Raw genomic sequence first — 26,617 nt, 5'->3', positions numbered from 1 at the left:
ATCATAACTTAATTATAATGTCTATCAGTTTCGAAGTTAATCGCTTCTTTTTCAAGACTTATTAATACTAAAACACTCTCTACTTATCTTCAATGTTGTTAAGTAGATAGTGTTTTAGTGTTAATCAGTCTTGCAAAAGAAGCGGTTAGCTTCGAAATCGGTAGACATTATAATTAAGTTAAAAGAAAACATTTATAGTGATTTGAAAACTAAGTTATATTTCAATCATAAAATAAATATTGTTGAAAGGTACAAACCTGAAGGAACAGAATGAACTGTGGAAACCTCTGGACCGGTTTCACCATCAGGCCAAAGAAAGAGAGCCGATCATGTGCGCTGATCTGCTTCACCTTGAGGAAGTCGGCAAGAGCCGACTTGCGCTTGGCCTCCATCTTGGCGAGGTCCATGGCCACCGAGAAGTTGTTTATAAAACCAGAGTATATGTCCAGGACAATGGCTTTGGAAAACGAAGCCACGAAGACATCACCTGGAATTAAAATGATTTGTTTTATTAATTGATTCACTTTGTGGTAATATCTACTGTTTTTAAATATAAACATTTGCTTGCAGTGTTGCCATATCGCTCACTCCTTTCAAGAACGTCATAAATCAAAAATCGTCAATTTTCAGTTGCGCATGTTTTCAGAATGCCCAAAAAATGTACTATATCCCAGCAAAAGCGACATATTTTTAACTCAATATTTACCGGCTTCAGGGCAGAAAGTCTTGTTTTTGCATTTTGAAGAAAAGGTATTGTTTAATTATTTTTTTAAATATACTATATATTTTTCAAATGGAGAAAAAACCTTCAAGTTTTACCTTAAAAGATATGTTGCACAGTTTAAAGTTTAATAAGTGGCTTGATATTTATTTTTAATACATTGTTTTATATTTTTAAACTTTAAAAACATTCTCCTGAAAAATCAAGTTTTTTTATTTATGACGTTCTTGAAAGGAGTGAGCGATATGCCAAACCAAAAATTTGATTCAAACAGTTTAGAAATCTGTATAGAATCAATAACCCAAAATCTGTATAGGTGTCTATTTGCCATTGCTTTGAAATTTTTATACAAATAGCACGATATGTTAAACAGATGCATATTCTTCACCCTTTTCACTTGTTTCTAGACAAGTCTTCAAATAATTATCTTCCAGCCAGCACTGATTAAAATGTTGCGTATTACGCGACAAGGAAAAAAAATTAACACTCGGTAGCATGAACAAAAAAGACATGTTTTGGGGAATCCTGCAGTACGCTGTGTAAATTGCGCAATGTTCCATGACAAGATAAAAAAATACCCTACCCAATAATAAATAACACACACCAATATAAAACAAATTCTCACCTACTTATTATCAAATGTTAATCATGCACGAATCTATACATATTTTCATTCTTCTGTTTAATCATGTACTACGTCCAATTCCAAAAATCTGTATAAAACTAAAAGTACTACCTAAGAGTAAAATCTGTCATCTGTAACGGCAGCCTACAATCTGTATCAATACAGATAAATCTGTATATATGGCAACACTGTTTGCTTGGAAAATATAACAAATTATTAAACTTTATTGTGACACGCATTTCGTTCGTACTTAACATATACGGTGTTTGATAATGATGTAGAGTTGGAACACGGGTCTCTATATATTTTAATGATTATTGGTATATCAGAAGTAATTATAAACAAAAAATATTTGAATTAAATGAACCAGAAAACAATATTACTCTTTATTGGACAATCCAAAATATGTAATTATGTGAAAGCTCATTTCTGTACAGATAAAACAAAATCTACTATAATCATAATTAATAATTAATGTATGATTAAAACCTAACCTAAGAAATATTTTTATCATCACAAGTTGATCAAATATTGAACATTAACTACTTTACTATTAAACAATCGCAAGGGAAAGAAATGTCTTCCATTGTAATGTTACCATCATATGATCTAAAATTCTAATTTGAACTAACTGAAGAAAAAAATTCAGTCTGATGATAATGCAAAAGTGATAAAACTGGTAACTGATTAACAAAAACATTGTGAATAAAATTAGTAATAATAATAATAATAATAAAATTGGATAACTTATATAGCGCCATTTTCGTAAAAAAATACCTCAAGGGCGCTTCACGGTGAATGAATTGGGGAAAATATTATGGTGGAAATGATTTAGCAAACAAATGTGTTTTTAGTCTTTTTCTAAAGATCATCTCACTCTCACTATTTCTAACCATTGGTGGAAGAGCATTCCACGCCGTCGGTCCTGCAACAGCAAAGGCACGCTCGCCAAATTTAGTGCGTTGGTTGCGAGCTGGTAAGATAACTTTGCCCATTGCAGATGTTGTAGCCGATCGAAGCGTGAGACGTCTATCAACCAATTCATCTGGAATACACAGCTCCTTAAGATACTCTGGAGCCATATTGTGTATTGATTTATACATGAGTAGGCAGAGTTTATACTCAACCCTTTCGGGAAAGCGTAACCAGTGGAATTTGTGAAGTAGTGGGGTGATGTGACTGAATTTAGAAATTCCAAAAATTAGTCTCGCTGCTGCGTTTAACACTGATTGCAGTCGAGTCATTTTATTGTTTGGTAGACCCGTGTATATAGTAATCTATGATTAAATTTCCATTAAAATAAATAAACATATACATTAAAAAATATTCACATTTTCAAATGATACAAAAGAATGGCCTCGAAGTAGGTAATAAAAAAATAAATGAAGTTTTAAAAGTTATTCATGTATTAGAATAATTATATTGCATAGGTAATTGAGTGCATAATTACAGACTAACTAACTAGTTACAATCCCACTTGCTACAAACATTAATCCATTAGAGTAATTGCCACGAGCCAAGGTAATTGATTTAAAATGCAATTATTATTGCTAGCTGAAGACTGCGATGATGTTAGTTAATACAGTATCTTGTGATTAAGATTTATGAAATAAACTGGTTCCAAAGGCAAGAGAATCATAATTGAGTTTGAAGAACTAATCTGGTGTGCATTTTCATTTTCTTAAATATTAAATTTAAAACGATCCAGATACATATTTGTTTAATATGCTATACATATCATAACATAACCTCTATCACACATTACAACAGAAATGCACTAATGCCCCTTTTTTTAAATGATTTCAGAGTACAGTAAAACCTCCTTATAATGGACTAATTTTGGGGGATCTGTTAGTTTGTTATAAAAAATGGGTTTAAAAAAAAAACAAAAAACATTTTTCGAAAATATGAATACTGTATTTAAACAAAACACTAACAAAATTCTATTTACTGTCTTCGCACACTCGTTGAGAAGCTTTTTTATATCAACACGCTTGCTTTTGGTCATCCTATTTTTAAAAAAAATGAATCATGTTTTGTATACGCTTTTAAATTTTGCTGTTTTTTTATAATCAACACTCTACAATTACAAAAACGCGTATAATATAGTTTAATATATATGGACGTATGACACGATTAACATGGCCGATAAAAATTGTTTACATGCGACGATACGTAAATTTAAACATGTTTTTTTATAAAGAGGATGCTATTAACTTTTTACATTTGACAGCATTTTTTGTCTCTTATATCTGAAGTTTGTTAAATAGAGGTCCGTTATATTGAGGTTTTTCTCTAACATTTATTAAACAATGCGTAACAGTAATTTCTATTTAAACTATAAGATAAATAAATAAATAAAATACCTAGTTTTTCATCTCTGTCCCAAGCTCTGACACAATCAGCGAGGGCGATCCGGAATAAAGTATGGCACTGGAGAATATCGGGAAGGCGGTGAAACAGTGTAGAAATCTTGGATGAACTCAAGATGGCTGGACTGCTTTCTTCCAATGGCTTTTTGTAGTCCTGTCACAAAAAGAAAAATAAATATTATATAGCCAGATAGTCACGAAGGTAAAGAAAATTAAAAGCAAAAAAATTAAGTAAATGTTGTAGAATATAATAATGTAAATTGAGGGAGTTGTGGTTTTTCCTTATATGTGTGCTAAAATTGCTGAAGACTTTTTTACAAAAATTATCCTTTTATTAGTTATATATAAAATCAACAATATTATTTTCAAATATTGACCAACTTTAGTATTTCTTTCTGGTATCATAGTGGAAAATATACTAATATTCTCAAATAAAACAGAATTTTTTAATAAAAATACTCATATATATTTGAAAATAAATGCAATTTGAGAAAAAAATATTTAAATTATCATTCTCAAGAAATTGTTAGGGTTGTATAAAATTGGTGTTTTCACTATCGGTGTGCCATTCTACAATTGGTAAACATTTTAATTTCATCGTTACTATCACTACTTTGAGTGTAACAAAAAAAATTCGAGATGTTTGACAATCCCTTTCCACATCACTATTGGTCGAATACGACATTTACGGGTGACAACAATAGGTTTTGACAAAAAATATATATTGGTATTTCTATTTTTCACTAAAAACTAGTATAATTTGTTTTTTTTTTGCTGTGAATATGAGTATTATTGAAACGCGTACACTGCAACACAAGCTCCCAGCGTACAGTGGTCATAGTCGGTATATCAACGGGCCGTTCTTTTATCAAAGTATACCACAGTCTATATATTGATTCTCATCACTTTAACGGTTAATAAATATAGTGTAAAAGAATTCTTTCTCTTCTCTGTCTTAGTCCTCATTACTGAGGGTTGTGACCCTTGTCAAAGCAGTACCAGAATAGAGCCATTGTATTAACGCGGGTGTTCTTACATTGACCAGGCGCTGCAGAGTGGCCACGTATGAGTTCTCGCTATGCACGATGGCGGCCACGATGTGCCGCCTCTTGAGCTGCTGCGGAGACAGGCCCGGTGGGGGTGCGGGCAGCGCGGGCGGGGCCTGGCGGCGCTCCCAGCGTCCCAGGGCCGTGAGCCCCGCAAGGCCCACCAGCCCAGGGCCGCACACTGTGTCCTCGTCCACCTGGACAAAACATTTTATAATATGATATAAAGTGATCATGGGACCTTCATAAAATATATCGCTCTTTTCTTTCAAGAACGTCATAAATCAAAAATCGTCAATTTTGAGTTATGCATGTTTTCAGAATCCCTAGAAAATGTACTATACCCCAGAAAAAGAATCATATTTTTAACTTAATATTTACCCGCTACAGGGCAGAAAATGTTGTTTTTTCATTTTGAAGAAAAGGTATTGTTTAATTACTTTTTTAAATAAACTAAATATTTTTCAAATGGAGAAAAAACCTTCAGGTTTTACCTAAAAATATCTGTTGCTGAGAAAAAAGTTCAATAAGTGACTTGATATTTATTTTTAATACATTGTGTTATATTTTTAAACTTTAAAAACGTTCTCCTGAAAAATCAAGTTTTTTGATTTATGACGTTCTCGAAAGGAGTGAGCGATATATTAAATTTTTATTGAATATAAGTAGTATGTGTTATAAAATAAACACTATAATAAAATAACTCGGTAAGAATCTTACATACATTTCATGATGTCTATGCTAAATAAAAAACTTCAACCCAACTACAGATGGTAAAGAGAACTTACACGTGAAAGAAGGTGTATTCCATTATTATATTATTAAAGAATATATGTATACAACTTTGACAAATTAAAAAAAATATATGGGTCTGCCAAATAAAAAGCTTACTCAAATCAACTATAGATGCTGCTGAGAATTCACACATGAAAGGACGTGTGAATTCTATGATATATCGCTCACTTCTTTCAAGAACGTCATGATGATTTTTTATATATAGGACGTTCTTGAAAGGAGTGAGCGATATATACAACTTCGGGAATTTGAATAATGTGGTTGGCAATCATGTGTAGAATGGTAAATTTTGCACGTATATAAAATGTTTACATAAACCTAATAAACAACAAATAAAAATAATATTATTTTTTGACATCTCATCAAAGATGAAGAAGAATATGGAAGTCTGGGCATTTACGGGGCTGACGACCGTCATAGGCTGGTTTAAGTGATCACTTTACACACGTGTAACATTCACCAATTCTACCCGTTATTGACAACCACACTACACAAATTCTTAAATTCTTGATGAGATCTTTGAAGAGATGTCAAAAAAAAAATTATGAAAATAACTCCTGTAATTGGAGATAATCCAGATTTTGTGAACAAGTATTTGGGCACACTCAAAATGTTGCAAATAAAAATAAAATAATATAAAATAAACCAGCATATGCCGGCCATGTAAAAATCCAGACTTCCATATTCTTCTTCATGTATAATATGGTATATTGATAACGTAATTACCTCGGGAAGTTGCGGCATCTTGGCCGGCGAGGGCTCGGCCGCCACGTCGTACTGGTGGCCGGAGCCGCGCCGCACGCTGAACCAGCGGCTGAGCCGGCCGCCGGGGCTCAGGTCGCCGGGCAGCGAGGCGCAGTCGGGCGCCGCCGGAGCCGCGGGCCCCAGCCCGGCCGCCGAGCCGCCGCCGGAGCGCCAGCGGTCGCACAGCGTGCGCGCCTTGTTCAGCGTGTTGCGCAGGTTGCCGTTGGACCTGCAAACACGATACAATCATTTCATTAGTAAAATACGACATGAAGCTCACTCCTTTCAAGAACGTCATAAATAAAAAAACATGATTTTTCAGGAGAACGTTTTTAAAGTTAGGTTAAGTTAAGTTTTTAAAAATGTAATACAATGTATTAAAAATAAATATCTAGCCGTTTATTGAACTTTTTACTGTGCAACAGATCTTTTTAGGTAAAACCTAAATGTTTTTTCTCCATTTGAAACATATTTATTATATTTAAAAAAATAATTACACAAAACCTTTTCTTCAAAATGCAAAAACAACACTTTCTGCCCTATAGCGGGTAAATATTAAGTTAAAAATATGCCGCTTTTGCTGGGATGTAGTACATTTTCTGAGCATTCCGAAAATACGCACAACTGAAAATTGACGATTTTTTTATTTCTGACGTTCTTGAAAGGAGTGAGCGATGTGTGTAACGGGTAAATTGTGTAATTTTATTTGAATTGCGACTTATTCTGTTCTGCGACCATTCCAGATATTTTATGTCATAGGTATGTTTAAAAAAATACTCATTCTCGGATATAACGAGTAACGCTTATAACGAGCAAATTCAGTCGGTCCCGTATTCCTCGTTATAACCGAGTTCGACTGTATTTTTTTTTAAATAATATTTTTTTATAAAATACAAATTATTGTAATTGTATTGTAACGTCCAAAATATAGTGAAAAACCTTTGCACTTTTTTTGCGGAGCCACCTCATCGGTGGAGTTCTTTTACATTTTTGTTTGTTTGTTTATTTTCTAATTTCTATTTTATCATAACATTTTTTTAAAACATTTTTTTAATACGTATTAACTCTTCATCATTTACCCATTCCATTATTTTACCATTGGAATAAAACTTAAATATGTATATCATTGCTTAATGAAGTGTTGTGGTGACCCTGAACCGAATAATCCGATTATTCAACCGACAAACGGAACTGTAGAAAAGTCGGGTTCGCCCGAGACATGAAAAGCATCATTATGTAATGAGTAATGAATGATGGGCCACACGGAAATCCCGCGAGTACACTTTCTCGGCTTTCTTTTCAACCGAATACCACCCAAGAAAAGGGCGAAGCATTATCTCTAGAGGGCTGCGCTATTGTGTGCCATGTAACATTGTAAACATATATGGATTGTATTATGCAGAAGTCAACCAAACCTGTCCATTAAATAAATTAATAAATGTCTATATCGTATTTCGGACAACGAACACTGAAGGAAAATATGTAGTCAGTAAAATGAAATTTAAAAATAAAAACGAAGAAAATATGGTTGTCTATATTGTTGTTTAGATAATGGACAAAGAAAAATGGAATTTACATAAAATTATTTTTAAAAAAAAACAAAAATAAATATACGGACGCCTGAATTGTTATTCGGACAATAGTGTTAGTAACATGCTTTTTTTATTGATTTATTTTTAAAGAAGATATTATGGACGTTTATAATGCTGTTCGGAGAGCGGATAAAAAAGGAAAATTGTTTTTTTTTGTGAAGTCTACACAAAATTTTAAAAACATTTAAATTTTTTTTAATAAAATACGGAGGTCTGCATTGTTGTTCGTACAACAGACAAAGAAAGAAAATTGATTTAACAATGTGAAATGAAAAAATACGGACGTCTATATTGTTGTTTGGACAACGGACAAAGAATGAAAATTTAATTAACCTGAAATTAAAAATAAATTAAAAAAGATACGGACGTCTGTATTGTTTTTAGGATAACGGAAAAGAAAGAAAATTGAGTTAACAACATGAAATTTAAATAAAAAAAAGAATAAAATATGGACTTGTGTTTTGTTGTTCGAACAACGGACGAAGTAGGAAAATTGTGTTAAAAACATGATTTTTTTAAGAGAGAAGTAAATACGGACGTTTGTATTGTTGTTCGGACAACATACAAAGAAGGAAAACATAATTAACAACATGAAATAATGACAAAATTAAAAATAAATACGGTTGACTTTCAAGAAGTGTTTATATTTTAAAAATAAGTTTTAAAAAAATCTTAAAATATATCAGTATAAACAATAAAGCTCACAATTTGAATCTTGGCAGCTTTTTTTAGCTTCAATGTGGATTGGTTTCTTTCCGCGTAATAACAGTCATAATACGTATTCTGACAATGCGATGCTGATTAAAGATGCACCCATCTATCAATCCTCCATTACAAAACTGGACATGTAACACTACAATCAAAAGGCCTTCACGGCCAACCGAATTCTGCTGCACATCCCGGCATTGGCAATGGGATGTAATAAAGTAGAAAGTTTCAATGCCAAGGTGAGGAGAAAATGTTCAATGGAAGGCAACGTCGTGACTCCTTAATGCGAGTGCTACCATTTCAATAATGAAAGAAACGTATTCAACCCATTCACGAAAATATATATGGCACGTATAAGTAGATAACCATATAATTAGTGTATAATAATAAATAGAAATACTTTTCACAAAAAATATATAATCGTTGATACGTGAGATACCTTTTTCCATAATTGGAAGATGATTAATTGGTCGGATGGTATTGATACGATTGGCTTATAATTCTCTCGTCGATAAGACATATTTATCATATAATTTATATTTGAAGCACTAACGTTGTGATTTACCATTTTATAATTAAAATGTAACTTTGTTTTAAAATCACTTTAAATATTTTATTATAACTTAATTATAATGTCTACCGGTTTCGAAGCTAACCGGTAGACATTATAATTAAGTTATAGTAAAATATTAATAGTGATTTTAAAACAAAGTAACATTTTAATTATATATTTATCAATACTAATAACCGTTTTAAATTTATTACGTTCTAACAAAGGGGTGTGGAGCCTTTTCATTACGTATGGCCAAATTCATTTATCTAGTCTGATTCAACATGAAGCCGCAACCCTGACAACCTCCATAAATCAAATATTATTAATTCATAATGTAAATTAGTCAAAATGCGTGTTGTTTTTTAAATATATATTTGCAAATCAAACTTAATATTTAATATAAAAAAATCTATATACATCCACTATTTTTTTAGTATTACGGACTCTAACATACGGAAGCTGAGTATTTATATTTAAAGATATTTTAATTTATTATTTGTTTTGTATTGATGGTGAAATATTAAGTTAAAACGTCTTCTGGATATATGACCTGCATTTTGCATTCCAGCTATGGCTGCCCTTGCGTGATAAAAGCTAATTTTCACCGACTAAGGGGAACATTGAGAATGAATACTTATAAACAGTGAATAATGTTATTTTGTATGTTGCAATTATACGGTAAAATTACCGGTCAATTATAATCACTTACCGATCTACGCCGATTAAGATAAACATAACTGGGTATGAACGGTAAATTAATAAAACATACTACTATGTACCCATGACAGCCATAAAATTTATGTTATTTTATGATATATATTAAAAAATTTAATCAGCGGGTGGGACCACATACTATTCACATACTGAAATGTGCAAATAGTTTTACTGACATAATTTATATTTAAAGCACTAAGCTTGTGATTTTACATTTTATGATTAAAATGTAACTTTGTTTTAAAATCACTATAAATATTTTATTATAACTTAATTATAATGTCTACCGGTTTCGAAGCCAACAGCTTCTTTATCAAGACTGATTAATACATTAAGTTTTGAGATTTGAACTTTTTCCTTTCTTTTTACTTTCCCCTTTCCTCCTATAATAGGCGCAGGTAAAATTAAAAATTACCAATCCTTTTTTTTCATCAAACATTTGTATAAACTTCAATATATATAAATCTATAACACGTAACGGGTGTCAGTAAAACGAAGTTCATTATGCGCAGTCATCAAACGTCAGTATCGGGTTGTGGTCCCGTGGTTAGTGTCGCAGACTCTCAAATCAGAGTTTATGGGTTCAAACCCAATCTACTACAATTTGATACGTATTTTAATGAGCTGCTTAGGCTCACAAAAATAGTATAAAATCGAATTCAATATTTTCGTAAATAATAAAAACACAAATATTTATCCTTAAAAAAATGTTCTCAACTATCTTTTCCTCACTCATTCGATTCTTATTTTAAACCTATTTTTATATAACAGCTTTAATAGAAACCCTCTCCCCCCAACAAGTCATTTATATCGAGGTTTTACTGTACTCGTTTTTTAGATACTCGTACAAGTGTAACTGTTATGTTAACTTCCCAAATAAAAAAAAAAAAAAAAATAAGCAGAAAAGCTGCTGCCTGGATAGGGAAATAGTACAATGTAAAGCGTGGGCGACGCACTAACAATGGGGGGGGCGAGGTGCTCCCGGTCAAACGAGAGCCGACACCGGCGCCCGGACTGCATAGCCAATGCACAGCCCAGAGTTGAGGCCATAGATGGCGCGCGGTTAGCGGCTGACGCTGGGATAGGAGCTGATTAGAGGGGAATTAGATTGGCGAAGTGTAAAGACAAAGCGCCATTGTCTTGGCGCATTAATTTAGTCGGAAGCGAATGCTAATCAGTCTTGTTAATGCCGTGCGGCGCGCGATAAATAGGCAGGTTTATCGTACAGTACTAGTATACGTACATTTGAGGGGGGTCGAGGATCGCATAGACGCCGCAAATATAATAGTTTTCTAACACAGTTCCTATTGGGGAAAAATGGTAAAATATCAATCACAACAGCGAGCCAAATGGATAACCCATGGATATAACGATTTGTATTACGGTACCGTAGAACGTGGCTACTTGAACTTTGATGTGTTACTTGAGCCCTGTAAAAAATAATATTAAGATCGTGGTATCGATCGAAGTATTGTGACAATAAGTGTCACCTATCAGGGTGATGTCTGCCTCCGTAGTGTAATGGTCAGCACGCTCGGCTACCGTTCTGGAGGTCCCGGGTTCGATTCCCAAGGGGGTATAATAAATATAAGTGATTTTTTCACTCTAATATTTATTCAATATTACACTGGACTGGTACCTGAAGTGGAGGGCTGATCACCTTTCCTTCATGTGTAATCGATCGAGATAACACAGCGTTTATATGAAGCAGTGCCCTATGCACCATTGGGGTGCGGTAAGGGTTTTATTATTTTATTATTATCAGGGTGATGACTGAATTCAGTGCATCATTTACTCTGTTCCCAGCATTCACTCTCCTTTCTATATTTTTATGAATAAACTCCTTACCTTTCAATAACTCTTTTCTTTTAAACCACATATTAATTTCGAAGGAGAACTTATTACACGAAAACGGTACTTTAAGCAAAAATAATGCAATTACCGTAGAACGGAGTTACTTTGATGTGTTACTTGAGCCCAGTACAATTTTTTTTATTTAGATCTGTATTTGGTCTGCAATAATGAACGTATCGACATGATTCATAGTTTTCCTGACAGGTGACACTTATTGTCACGATACGTTCATTGCTGTAGACCAAATACAGATTCTTTTATTTTTTTTGTACTGGGTTCAAGTAACACAACAAAGTTCAAGTAGCCCCGTTCTACGGTATTTCATTTCATGTTATGTGTTTTTCATTGTTTGTGAACCATAAATAAATAAAATACTCAAGATCTTACATTCGAAAAAACTAAGTTTTATCAATGCATAAAAGGACATGCGATGTATTTTTGGCTAAGCGAAAATGGCCACAACATTGTCACGGATGTTTTCAATTGATTGGAACAATGTCATAACACACCAACGAACAATTATTAAAATAATAATAGGCAAAGCAGTAGGTTGAAAAAATACACATGTTTATAAAGTAACAACGATATGTGAAATATCAAACAAAATAAGTAAAATAAAATTGATATCATGAAATGAAGTGTGATCGGCATGCTTCATTGAGTATTGAGTAACATCGTTATCGAAAAAAATAATTGGACAAAAACAAATGGAGTTCAATTTATCGGGAAGCTACGATCCTATTGGTGAGTCGAATAAAAAGAAGACAATGAAAATATAGGGTGACCACAAGAAAAAGGGCGATTTAAAAAAACAATAAAACGTTGAAGTGAAAAATTATTTATTGACAAAAATATAGTAAAATGTGTGCCAATTCAAAACTAATAGCTACTAAACTAACCATCGCACAGCTTTCTCGCAGGAGTAGGCAGAGAGAAACGAACGCCACACCACTCTGTCTTTGCAAACATTCTTCGTCTCTTCTACATTCATGCATCTCCTCATACATACCCGACGATTATTACGACTCCTGACCCGGCCACTTTCAAGTATTTGACATATTTGACATATTTACAGTATTTGACATGCCAATTCAAATGTGTCGAAACTTGATATGAAACTTCCCTTTATATGAAAGAAGAAGAGGTCTGAACATCTCAGGGATTACGCCCTGGCATTATTGGCTGGCTTAAGCAATCTCTTTTTACAATCGTGTAACGTTCACAATAATTAAACAGCTGTATTGCATTAATGCTTGAAACCTGCATATATGCAATGGTTTTAGAACTTTTTGCATACGGGTAAGGTTTTCAATTCATTCAATCTATTTGTGAAGTATGGCTGACTGTAAAGCCATCAGTTGAGTAATTGTTGATATCTTAATTAAGCTTGTTTCGTTTGAACATTTGTTTTGATCGCTTAAGTGAGCCAAATGCCAGGTCGTAAGCCCAGGGATGTTCAGACTTCCGTCTTCTTTCATATAAAGGGAAGAATTATACATGTTTCATAGCAAGTAGCGACACCTTTAAATTGACATCTCATCCGTAGGGTAAATAATCTAGTGACTGATATAATAAAAATAATATTAATATTGTTAAAATATATTGTAAATGTATTTTTGTCCGCCTCCGTAGTGTAATGGTCAGCACGCTTGGCTACCGTTCTGGAGGTCCTGGGTTCGATTCCCAAGGGGGGTAAAATAAATAAGTGATTTTTTCACTGTCATATTTATTCAATATTACCCTGGACTGGTACCTGAAGCGGAGGGCTGATCACCTTTCCTTTATGTGTAAACGATCAAGATAACACTGCGTTTATATGACGCAGTACCCTATGCACCATTGGGGTGTGGATAAGGGTTTTATTATTTTATTATTATTTCAATGTATTGACTGAGTTAGCTAGTTTAATTAATATTTTTAATGGTTTATATATACAATACATCGTAGTTTGTTCTCACTTGCAAAAAAGTACTTTTTCCCATTTTTTAAAAACCATTTCTGTACGGAATATCTTCTTCTTGGTGTAGGCCTTGTGGCCTGTATTTAAGAGGGATGCCATTTTTCATTTTAATGAATTATTTTAGAGTTTATGTCAACAGAAATATGATGGCTGGCAACCCTGCCAGGATGTACTGCGGTCAGTAAGTATATGGTATTTCGGAAAAGGATTGTGATTGACAGGTCAGCCTCGAATCCAATTAACGCGATGTTCGGTAGTGCGTTATAGCGACGACAGATGTCACCAGCGGCGAGAAAAAGGAAAACGCGGAGAGGCACCTCAGCCTTAATGTGTTATTTCGTTTGACAGCTACTGTGATTTATACAAGAAAGTTACAATAAGCGAGAGAAAATTATCTAGGATCTAGCACAAAGGGAAGAAATGTAACATATATTATCCGGTGGCGTAATGCACGTTACGATCAGTGTGAATTATACTCATTATATCATCAGTTTGCGTTATTCAATCACCATTTTAGCGTAATGTTTGTTCTCACTCTCCATTATCTTATCGCACACCTAGATCAAAACTGTATAAACTAAAAAATTATGATTTTTTTAGATATTCGCTTATTTGGCTTCTACAAACGAAGACGCATAATATTGCAATTTATCCGATTTGTCCATATCTTAAATATTCTTCAAAATGATGCACTATATGTTCCTTTTGGTGAATTAAAGAGTTCGATTCTCTCTGTCTATCCCTTTGGCGCGGCGTGATGGTTAGTTAGTTAGTTAGTTTGTATGAAAAGTTTTGATGTTCAATTCTTATCCAAATAAAAAGTTAATTTACTCGTGAAATGTTAAAATATTTATTTGGCCAAAAACCGAATTAACTCATTTGTATATTTATGTGGTGGAGTAATAAATGATTAAGTTTATTTTATGTTGGATAATTTATGTTGAGTGTACGGCCGACGTTGTTTATTGATCTTATATAGAATATACAAGTACAGTAGACTGAATGCAGTCGAAATGCGATCTCTCAGAAGAATGTGCGACAAAACGATGTATGATAGATGTACGAATAGTGAAATAAGGAAGGAATGCAAAGCTGAGATAAGCATTATCGATAAAATTAAGAAAGGTGTGTTGAGATGGTTTGGACATGTAGAACGGATGAGTGAGGAAAGAACGGTAAAACAAATTTATGAGGCGAATGTTAGCGGGAAAAGAAGCAGAGGAAGACTGAGAAAAACATGGCACGATCAGGTATGCCAAATACTTGAAAGTGGTCAGTAGACTGAATGCAGTCGAAATGCGATCTCTCAGAAGAATGTGCGACAAAACGATGTATGATAGATGTACGAATAGTGAAATAAGGAAGGAATGCAAAGCTGAGATAAGCATTATCGATAAAATTAAGAAAGGTGTGTTGAGACGGTTTGGACATGTAGAACGAATGAGTGAGGAAAGAACGGTAAAACAAATTTATGAGGCGAATGTTAGCGGGAAAAGAAGCAGAGGAAGACTGAGAAAAACATGGCACGATCAGGTATGCCAAATACTTGAAAGTGGTCAGGTTAGGAGTCGTAACAATCGGCGGGTATGTATGAGGAGATGCATGAACGTGGAAGAGGCGAAGAATGTTTGCAAGGACAGAGTGGTGTGGCGCTCTATTCTCTCTGCCTACCCCTGCGGGGAAGCGGCGTGATGGTTAGTTAGTTAGTTTTAGTTTTTACAAGTACAGTTAGAGTATTTGAATTCTTAAATAAACATATGCAATACAGGGAAATGTCATTAAAATTATTATAAATAGTATTCTACCCACTGCCCTCAAGTGCCTACAGGTTATATACAAATAAAATAATGAGTTTCCGCGCGATTCGACATAGAGTAAAAAAATATTTTCCGAGTATGTAGTTAAAACGCCCTCTAGTAAGTACGTAAGCTCAATTGGACGCATTGTTACAGTATTAAACGGCCTCTAAATGACAGACTTGATGTGTTTAATATGCGTTATATTGTATGATTTAGAGTGGGCACATCATGGAAGCATTTTACACACATAACACATATTACTTATTATAATACTTCCGGATAAGCCGTATCATTACCAAACGACTGAGATTAATAATGACGAATCTGTTCAATCGTGGAGGAAAAATAAAGTTAAAGTACAGTAAAACCTCGATATAACGGATTTATTGGGGAGAAGGGGTGTCTGTTAAAGCCGATAGTTTGTTATAAAAAATCTTTGAACTCTTATCCGCACCCCAATGGTGCATAGGGCACTGCATCGTATAAACGCAGTGCTATCTTGATCGTTAATAATACACGAAGGAAAGGTGATCAGCCCTACGCTTCAGTTACCTGTCCAGGGTAATATAGAATAAATATTAGAGTGAAAAATCACTTATATTCATTTTCTGGAGGTCCTGGGTTCGATTCCCAGAGAGGGATCATATAAATAAATACATGAAATAAAATAGGTGTCAAATAAATCAAAAAACTTTTTTCAATAATAATATTAACAGGACGTTTAATTTTTAACGTTTGACCGGATTTTTGACCGTTGTAAATATATATAAGTCCATTAAATAGAGGTCCGTTATATCGAGGTTTTACTGTACCCTATATTTATTACCTATCTCCTTACGTAACTTTTCAATGAGAATTTTACGCGCGAGTAATCCGAAAGACGGATAAGAAAAGTTATTTGACAAGTCAATCAATTTTTCAAATAAAACCGTGATTCAATTTGCATGTTATGAAAGATCTAATTTTGGGTTAACCGTAAATATGAAATCGTGTTTTTCATTTCATAAAATACCTTATAACCATGTTAAAAATTAATTGAATGAATACGTAAACGACTTTCATTAAAATAATAATTGAGCTTTGATAATATGTATTGGTTTTTTAATACTTTTCTTAATGCGGGATAATTAATGGCCCGCAACTTAATTTTCTTTAAACCTAGGTAACAAACCGTACCGTAGAACGGGGCCACTTGAACTTTGTGTTACTTGATCCCAGTACAAAAAAAATCTGTATTTGGTCTACAATAATGAACGTTTAAGTGTCACCTGTCAGGGAAACAATGAATCATGTCTATTTTATTAAAATTAAACACTTGAATAATCCACTTAATCGAGTTTTATTTTTATTTACGACTAGTTTCGAAAACGACAATTGTTTTCATCTTCTGGTACAAATTAAAACTAACGAATAAAAATATATTTAGGTGTATATATAGGTTAATAAATACAGGTAGGGGGGTTAAGGAACTCGATTAAGTGGATTATTCAAGTGTTTAATTTTAATAAAATAATCATGTCATTCCACAAAGTTAATGCCGAATCAAAAAATAATATGAATCATGTCGATATGTTCATTATTGTAGACCAAATACAGATCTAAATATTTTTTTGTACTGGGCTCAAGTAACATATTAAAGTTAAAGTAACCCCGTTCTGCGGTAATTGCATTATTTTTTATTAAACTACCGTTTTCGTATTAAAAAATAAATTTTCCTTCGAAATTAATATGTGGTTTTGAAAATAAAAGAGTTATTGAAAGGTTAGGAGTTAATTGATAAAAATATAGAGAGGAGAGTGAATGCTGGGAACAGGGTGAATGATGCACTAAATTCAGTTAAAGCAAATAAAACCCTATCAGCGAAAGCTTAACAGGCAGTATACAATGTGGCCCTAATTCCAATCCCGATGTTTGGAAGTGAAGCATGGAGATGGCAACACAATAATGAAAGTAGACTGAATGCAGTCGAAATGCGATCTCTCAGACGCATGTGCGAAAAAACGATGTAAAATAGATGTTCGTATAGGCAAATAAAGAAAGAATGTACTAATTTATTTTTTTACAAAAATGTTAACAACATTAGTATATAACCATTCACCGAAATTTTTATGTATACCGGTATTGAGACGTACCCGTCTCTTCGTCAGGACAATCACTACCACAGCATGCAAACAATACTACCCTTCACTACCATAGCACTATTTGCACATTTAAAACTGCACAAAATGTTTAACACATGCGATTTTTGGTCGACCCGGAGACCAACCTGCACTAAAGGTTTCCGCACAAACATGTGTTACGAGCCGAGGTTAAACATGTTTTAATAAATGACTAACCATAAAGTAAATGCTTTAAATATTAATAATATTGAGAATAAAGAATGAATGCATTATCGATAAAATTAAGAAAGACAGATTGCCACTGAGTTATATTCTTTCTGCCTACCCCTGCGGTGAAGCGGCGTAATAGTTAAAAAGTTTAGCTGGTTTAGTTTATTTTTAAATGTAGGAACATCCGTTCACATTCTGACCCATCAATTCGATTGAATTATCTTTTTAAAAATATACAATGATGAGGTTTATACATCAGAAATTCGTTTAGGCGAAATTATGAAAGGTTTGTAATGGCGTTGCTTCCTGCAAAATGATTTTAATTAATGTTTTTCAGCGTTTTAAAAACAAATATTTTCTTTTCCTGTTAAATGTTAAAACAAACAGGCTTACCGGAAAACGGACACAACGGAAGGTACTTACCACATTCCTAAATTATCCGTAAAATTTTATATGACAAATATTAACTTTTTATTGAAAACGCTTTATTTAGATTTCCACTCATTTCTCACAACAGAAAATAAGCCTATCAAGATGGGAATATGGAAGTCTTAAGCATTTGCAGGGTTTACGGGCTGCTACTGGGTGGATTAGTTGATAATCATATATATATATATATATATATATATATATATATATATATATATATATATATATATATATATATATATATATATATATATATATATATATATATATATATATATGTATACAAACATATATAATACATATATAACTAACCTTCAGAGAGAATAGAACGTCAAACCAATCTGTCTTGGCAAACAATTTTTGCCTCTTGCCCATTCATGCATCTCCTCATAGATACCCGACGATTATTCCGACTCTTGACCTGAGCACATTTAAGTATTTGAATCTTGATCTTGATCATGCCAATTTTTTCCTCGGTCCTCTTTTGCTTCTATTACCAACTACATATGCCTCATAAATTCGTTTTACTATTCTTTCTTTACTCACATGTCAAAACCATTTCAACATATATTTCTTGATTTTATCAAATCTCAGCCTTGCATTCTTTTCTTATATCATCATTCAAACATCTGTCATACGTCGTTTTGACGAAAATTAGTCTGAGAGATCGCATTTCGACTGCATTCAGCCTACCTTCATCCTATATATAATATGTTGCGTATATTCTTTCTCATAAATTCAATAATAGTCCAGAAGTAACGATAAAATTGTTAATATGATACTTCTTGATGGTCGATTTAGTATTCATAATTATAGTCCCGCTAAAGATCCATAGATGAAGCATAGATAACGCAATATCTTTTGTTTTTCTGAGGTTTGCAGCGTGACAATATTTATGACTTGTGTTAACATTACGTAAAATGGCAGTAAACCGTATTTGAAACGTCGAATGTCAAATATCGCTCACTCCTTTCAAGAACGTCATAAATCAAAACACTTGATTTTTCAGGAGAACGTTTTTAAAGTATGAAAATATAACACAATGTATTGAAAATAAATACTAAGCCACTTATTGAACGTTTTACTGCGCAACAGATTTTTTAGGTAAAACTTGAAGGATTTTTCTCCATTTGAAAAATATTTAGTTTATTTAAAAAAATAATTAAACAATACATTTTCTTAAAAATGCAGAAACAACATTTTTTGCCCTGTAGCGGGTAAATATTAAGTTAAAAATATGCCTCTTTTGCTGGGATATAGTACATTTTCTGGGCATTCCGAAAACACGCACAACTGAAAATTGACGAATTTTGATTTATGACGTTCTTGAAAGGAGTGAGCGATATGTGTATCGTTTGTTTGGCGAATTCAAAATGGCCGTTTTGCAGTCTGTCAAACGCAAATTATCCGCTGGAAATTCGCCAGAGATGTCGGCGGCAGATACGAAATGTCAGTATCTGGTCAACAAAATGGCGGCGCGCAGATTAATTGCCGCGCCGACGAATTTAAATGTCTAATTTACGCATCCGTTTTCGCCCGAAAAACAATGTCGACGGAACAGGTCTCGTTGAGAAATGGGCCCGAAAAGATGAGGTACTGCTGAACTGAAGTTATTTCGACGAAGATGTAAGGATGTGTTATTCAAATTATGCGCAGTGTTCCAGGAAGGGTATATGGCGTGTTTCCTGTTACGCTCATCGATATTACGCATTCCACTTTTCCACTTAAAAAAACCCGGTAAATTAATTGTGCCAATGTTTGAGGAAAACCGGATTTATTCATTTAAATATTAGTTTTTTATATCTGTCGAAAGTGGTTTTCATAAGCTGATGTGGTGTTCTGTGTTGTTGAAAAATAATTATATTAAAATGTATCAAAGCAATTTTGTAAAATAAATAAATGTATGTAGGTAGGTATAGACGAAAAATATTTTAATTGCCCGCATTTCAGTGGCAGAATCCAATATGGTGTAAGTAGGTACGATGATAAACTGATAAAGAAATTGTTAATCTATAAAGGTACCTACTATTTTTCTTCTATATTGGGTTCGACAGATGTTTCCTGCTAACCAAGTAATTTGTCGATAAAATTATAGCGTTATGAATTGTATAAACATACTTAATAAATATTTAAATAGATAGTGACATAAGTATAAATCCTTTTTGTAACGAAAATGTAATGAATTCACAAAATGTTATATGTGATCTAAATGTGTGACGATATTCTTTACCATTTTTCGGTCTATAATTCTCTTCATCCAATTTTTTTTTGTCGAATTGTTAAATATATTAGCAGCTAGAAATCCACAAGACATAACTAAATTTGTGCACCGATTGCAGTGGTCGACTTAATATGATCGAATAAAAAAATGTAAATAAGTAAGGAGTTATTTCAAAGACTTTATTTATCTTATTTCATCGCTAATGCCTATCGTGAGGAAATGCTGTCTGTTCGAAATAAAATTCAAGAAAGATTTATTTTCAATTGGTCTGGGTGTTTGTGATGTATTTTTCACATTTACCTTCCCTATCCTTACTGTTATACCTGCAGACAAGCCTCTAATAGAGGCTTTGCGAATTATTCCTTTTAAAAAAATGAAAGAAGAGCGTAGGTACTACAGATGATTTTATATTTTTATAAACTTGACCGCTATGTCCGGCATAAAACGATTGCAGTTTAGAAAGATTATAATTAGGCAACATGAATAATATCACTGGCAGAATATCATGACTAATTTTGCAAAATAGTCATAAATTCGATGATCTAAGGCAGGATAACGATATGCACTTCCAAAGCATCCATTCGATAAAATAAGTCATATTCAGTATTATTAGTCATAACATATTCATATCACGTATATTTTAGTGCGGGACCAACATTTACGAAAAGTTTATATAAAAAAATACGGATATGACTAAGAAAATCAGCGTGTGTGGTTAATTTATTGATGCAAATTTGAATATTTTTGTGTGTATTGGATGGAAAGTCTGGGAGTTCGATAGCCGTAATCACAAAACTTTACACACCATAAAAGAAAATAATACTTAGATAAAAAAATGGGTTTATTGAGTTTGTATTTCGACAGGAGATTTTAAGGCTAAGAATTGTATTTAATTTGATTTATATACTAAGCCACCTTCATTTAGGTTGTTTAAAATTAATGAAGAAACAAATAAAAATAGATAAAAACATATGTATTTAAATCTTTAATATTTAGCTTGAACATTTTTGACTTCATTCATCACGTTGTTAATGTAATAAAATGGATAATATTAGAAAATATGAATTCGCAATGTTGGCATTGCCATAAAGATATGTAACATATAACATAGTCCCTGTAACTAATATGAACCGTAAAGATTTGTAACATTAATCGAGATATATTATTTAAAGCAGCAATAACCGATTTCCTATTAAATTGCTTAAAATCTCCGGAATTATTTCTTAAAACTACCAAGTTGATCGACTGAAAACTTTATCAGTATTAAACAAGACACTGCCAATAAAACAATCATTAATCCTACTAAACCGTGTTAGATCTTTAAACACTGAAATACTCGATCGGAAAAGTGCTAATTTAAATTTATTACCGATTTAGGAGCATTTTAAACGTGTGGCGCGGTAAAGACATAAAAGACGCTAAGAACATAAACATCAGGTCTCGTTCAATTGTCTTTTAATAGGGCACGCGCTTGGTAATTTACCCGCTAAAGGAATGATAATACCCGGTAAAGGTAACGAACGTGCCGGTTTAATTTATAACGGACATCTTGTTGGTAATCACCGATTGTGCGCTTAAAACACTGCAATTAAACGTAAAAGATATATTATCACAGTGCGTTCGTAGCTCGGGTGCATGTATGGGAATGAAATTATTATAATCGTTATTCAATCTTCGATCTATACGCGCAGAACTAGATCGTCAAGTTGGTATCAAGGATTAACGAGTAATCATACATTGCGAGATTGTGAGAAGCATTGTTAAAAAACATATAATTATATCGCGCGTGAGAAACGCATACTTCTTATATAATATGTGGGTATACGTGAAAATAATATGTACTTATCAAGAAAATAATTGTATTTACCGGTGAGATGAAGGCATTTTCTCTAGTTAATGTCCACGCGCCCAATTAAGAATACGTGTTTTTCCCGTGATTTTGTTTAAAACATTGAAGTTTTGTTTATGCGTATACTCATAAATATATTATACTTTTTCTACTTAAATAAAAATGTACATAAGAGATACAACGCACTTATTTCATAAAAAAAATGACTCCAAAATTCAAGTACATCTTATACTTGAAATCAACACCATAGTCCAGTGTTTGATTCAAAATTCCCGACAGTATTAAAAATGGCCATATATTTGATGCCGCAGGAAACTTATCTCTATCTGGCAACATTGTAGTGGTGAGAATCATATTTTTTTAGTCTGGCTTTGTAATGAACAATGAAAAATGTTTTATTTAATTGCTTATAAAATTAAGGTGCGTCAAATACGTAAATACGGTAAATATAAGTTTCTTCAAAACCTTAAATCTCCTAAATTATTCAGTGATTTTTATGAAATTTTGCCACAATATTGCATTCGTATACGCGCGTGTTTTTGTGTGCTCATTTCTTTCTTTTCCAATAAATCAAACTGAGCCACATCAACGCATGATTGGGTATAGCCAGTATATTATAAATCACTTTCATTACATTTTAATCAATGGAGGAATCGATTCAAAGCCTTTTTTTTGGTCGAAATAGAAACCCATTTAAATCGAGTCTCATCGAAAGTGAGTCATATGGACGGACGCCTAATCATTCGACATTTTTGATTGACACTTCATAATGGGTCCGCGTACGTATAGAGTACAGGTTGACATCTGCTCTAACTGCGCATTGCCAACAGTGGGAAAATTAGTAAACAAGTTCGCATACAGAGCATCACAGAGCAACGAAGATATGAAATACTTAACCTGATTAATATCGATGGCACACATTTTTTACCGGTTAATCCAGCCCTTCGAGGCCGAAAGTGGTTGCTTTTTAGATCACACGTTGTAAAATTCATAAATTCATGCCAATTTATTAAACGAGAGAAAATTTTAACGCGCCCAAAGTACGGCACATGACATTTTGAAATATTTTTCACTCCATCTTGTAGTGCCATCCTACATGTATGCGTTCATAACTCATCCTTTTAGATTTGAGTGCGCGGATTTATGGGATTCATGAATGAATGGTCAACACGTGACTGTAATAATATTGGATATATAATTTGACGGTCGTAAAAAGCAGTGGCGTAAGACGACCATTCATTAAAATCTATCCATGTATTTTTTGAAATCATTATATCAAATTAGTTAGTTGCAGGGAAATAACATCTTAAATTATTTAATAAATTGATTTATAAACAACATTTTGAGTGTGCCCAAATACTTGTTCACAAATCTGGATTATCTCCAATTAGGAGTTATTTTTTACATAGTGTGTCTGTCAATCATGGGATGAATTCAGTTAAATTGGTTTTCAATTTATATTTATTTATTAAAAAGTATTGAAAATATCTAGGATTCAAGATTTTAAGAGGGCGCATTAAACCGGTACAGAACATTTAGATGCCAGATGCCAGAATCCCGAGTGTATATCACAGATAGATTCCCATAATGAGACAATAACCGAATGAATAAACTCCTGTTTTAAGCGTCTCATTAACACGGAATACCTCATTAAAGCAAGAGGCGTCAAAAGCCTTAATGCACCGTTAATTTCCCACCAGAAACTCACGTAGAAGATTACGGTTTTACCATACGTTTTAATTGCCTATATTCGGCGTTCTTCCTAAAACGCGGTCCCGTTAGTTTCGGCATTTCTGTGCCGTGTGACATTATCGATAAGCCAACACGCTTGTTCCAGGTTCAGTCCTCATTGTCCGGTACATTGAAATCCTATTGACAGCCGATCCATAATTCCGCTCAGAGGGTCTCACAGCCGGTCCATAATGGGGTATTATCACCCGGGAGGAATATCTAATTTAACATACTCAACCTATAAAGGATTGTGTACGACTCTTTTTGTGTTTATAACAGCCGATATAATCAATATTTCATTCTTAAATTTCCTTTTGCGAAATTGGCCTTCGTAAAATGGCTGTTTTCGTGAGTTGGCAATGAATGACGTCACAGATGGACTTATTTTAATATTGGTGACATTGCTAAATTATTGGCGGCTCGATTTGTTGATATCCATGGTCCCCCCTCCCGTTCATATTTGTATAACACAAATGTTATTGTAGTGGTAAACAAACAATCCACACTATTATAGCTCTACTACTGCTACTATTATAGCTCTGTAAAGCAGACATTTTGGGATATGCCGCATAACACACTCGATGGCGTAAAATTTGATGACGTACACGGACGTCCGTTTTTAGTTTTATTCAAATATCTAATGTTTAAACCTTAATATCTCCCTTAGTTCTCTACAGATTTTAATAAGAATGTTACTGATAGTCTTGTGATTTTTCATATTAATTTATTAACCAATAATAACACGTCATGAGAATGGTCCATTCCGCTCAGAGGGTCTCCATAAAGCGGTTCGGGATCACAGAGCACACACACACGATAAACCGACACGATCACGCGTGTACACTTAGTACAAAATATCTTCGGCTGACATTATCGCCCGGTTTTTAGGCCACTGTGAAAGGACTCACTAGGTCAGATGATAACTTATCTGGACCCTAACAGATCGATAAGAAACTTTTAAAGGAACCGTGGAAAGAGAAATCAATCGGTAAAAAAGTGTAAGAGAAGATGTCACTAGTAATTAATGCAAGATAAGGGTTATTCGGTCAAGGCAAAGAAAGGCAGGGGAATTTACTTTTATACAAGGAACGGAACGAGCCATCTATTAAAACTTTGGCTAAAAAAATGTATGAAGCGCCCATGAGGTACTATTTTAAGAAAATGGCGCTTTATAAATTACAAGAATATATATAATTATGTAGCGAACCCATTAATTTACAATTTATTTAGTGAAATTATAATGATTCAAGCACTATGTTTCAATTTATGTATTGATTGTTATATCAAACACAGATTTTTTGAGAAATTAAATTTTATTTTATTGTTGCAAAAACACACATAAAATGTACGACATTCGTTTGAAAATGCCTTAAATAGGCGAAACTATTGGCACACTATTAATTTTTTTGTGTTTTTTATGAATAAAATACAACTTAGTAGACTCAAAAAATCTGTGTTTGTTATAACAATTAATACATAAATTAAAATGGAGTTCTACAAATTAAACGCCAGATCAATAAATAAATACTATGTTTCGAATTTGAACAATATGTTTAGAAGTTCCAAGAATTTGAGTAGTGTGGTTTTCAATCATGGGTAGAATTAAGGAATGTTACACGTGTGTAAAGTGATCACTTAAACCAGCATATGACGGTCGTAAGCCCCGTAAAGCCCAGACTTCTATATTCTTCATATATGAAGAGATGTCAACAATAAAAAAATTCATCAAAATATACCAATAGTCGTGTTACAGGATGAAACATAAAAATGATATATTTTTAGGTATAGGTGCTATCTCTTGCTGAGAATTTTCAGTCAGATGGCATGCTTCTTTCATTTGAATAGAAAATAAGCATAGATTAATCATATTTGAGAGTATTTTTTCTTTAAAATATTAGCTGAGAATGACAAAGATCTAATTGACTTCACATCAGTCTCTTTGAAGAAAAATACATTTAAAATGCACACCCAGTCCTACCAAAATTCATTTTTAAATCGAGCCTGCGAAATGTGCAATGTAATGCTTAATGCAAAAGACGTCAATAATGTTTCTTTTCATACGTTTAAGAGAAATATTGTTGATGTCTATTTGACTAGTTAGTGATAAAGAAAATATATATTATTTGATAAAAACATGAAATGTAAGTTTATTTTCCTTCTCCTTCCTGCAAAATCAATTTTTTTATACCACACCCTTTTTTTATCGCTGAGTGTTTTTAATAGTTATTATATAACATAAATGTGGAATTGTTTCATTGACTATATTTTTTTTATTAATGTAACTATTTTTGTTGTTTTGTAATGTAAAATTGTACTATTCCCGAACAAATAAAAATATATATTTTTTTATATAGTTATACTTTTATGTACATGACAGTTTATTTTTATTTTTAGATTACTTAAGTGAAAATCTCTAATTGGAATGTTATTTTTAAATTATATTATATTTTGTTATTTTTGTTAAATATTCTGTTAGTTTTCCAATAAAAAAAAAGAATCTATGACTTCAGTGCATTTTCTCTTCTATATAATTATTCACAGATATCTCTATGAGACCATTCACGTCAGTAGAAG

General features: G+C 33.0%; 1 protein-coding gene across 7 annotated transcripts in view; it reads right to left on the bottom strand.

Moving 5' to 3' along the window:
* Positions 1-26,617, bottom strand: part of LOC148306280 (rho guanine nucleotide exchange factor 10-like protein) — a 410,152-nt gene that overhangs the window by 10,557 nt on the left and 372,978 nt on the right. For all 7 annotated transcript variants that reach the window (XM_088265303.1, XM_088265304.1, XM_088265305.1 and 4 more), the window contains 4 exons: positions 6,286-6,532; positions 4,755-4,961; positions 3,713-3,872; positions 258-487 (listed from right to left, as the gene is read on the bottom strand). In XM_088265303.1, the coding sequence (XP_088121429.1) occupies positions 258-487; positions 3,713-3,872; positions 4,755-4,961; positions 6,286-6,532 (844 nt within the window). The remainder of the gene's footprint in view (positions 1-257; positions 488-3,712; positions 3,873-4,754; positions 4,962-6,285; positions 6,533-26,617) is intronic.

This window comes from Brachycentrus maculatus, unplaced genomic scaffold (assembly GCF_059751285.1).
Source record: "Brachycentrus maculatus isolate JH-2025_06_01 unplaced genomic scaffold, ASM5975128v1 h1tg000244l, whole genome shotgun sequence".
In the NCBI taxonomy this organism is placed as follows: domain Eukaryota; kingdom Metazoa; phylum Arthropoda; class Insecta; order Trichoptera; family Brachycentridae; genus Brachycentrus; species Brachycentrus maculatus.
The sequence above is the reverse complement of the archived record's forward strand: the minus strand, read 5'-3'. Positions and strand labels throughout refer to the sequence as shown.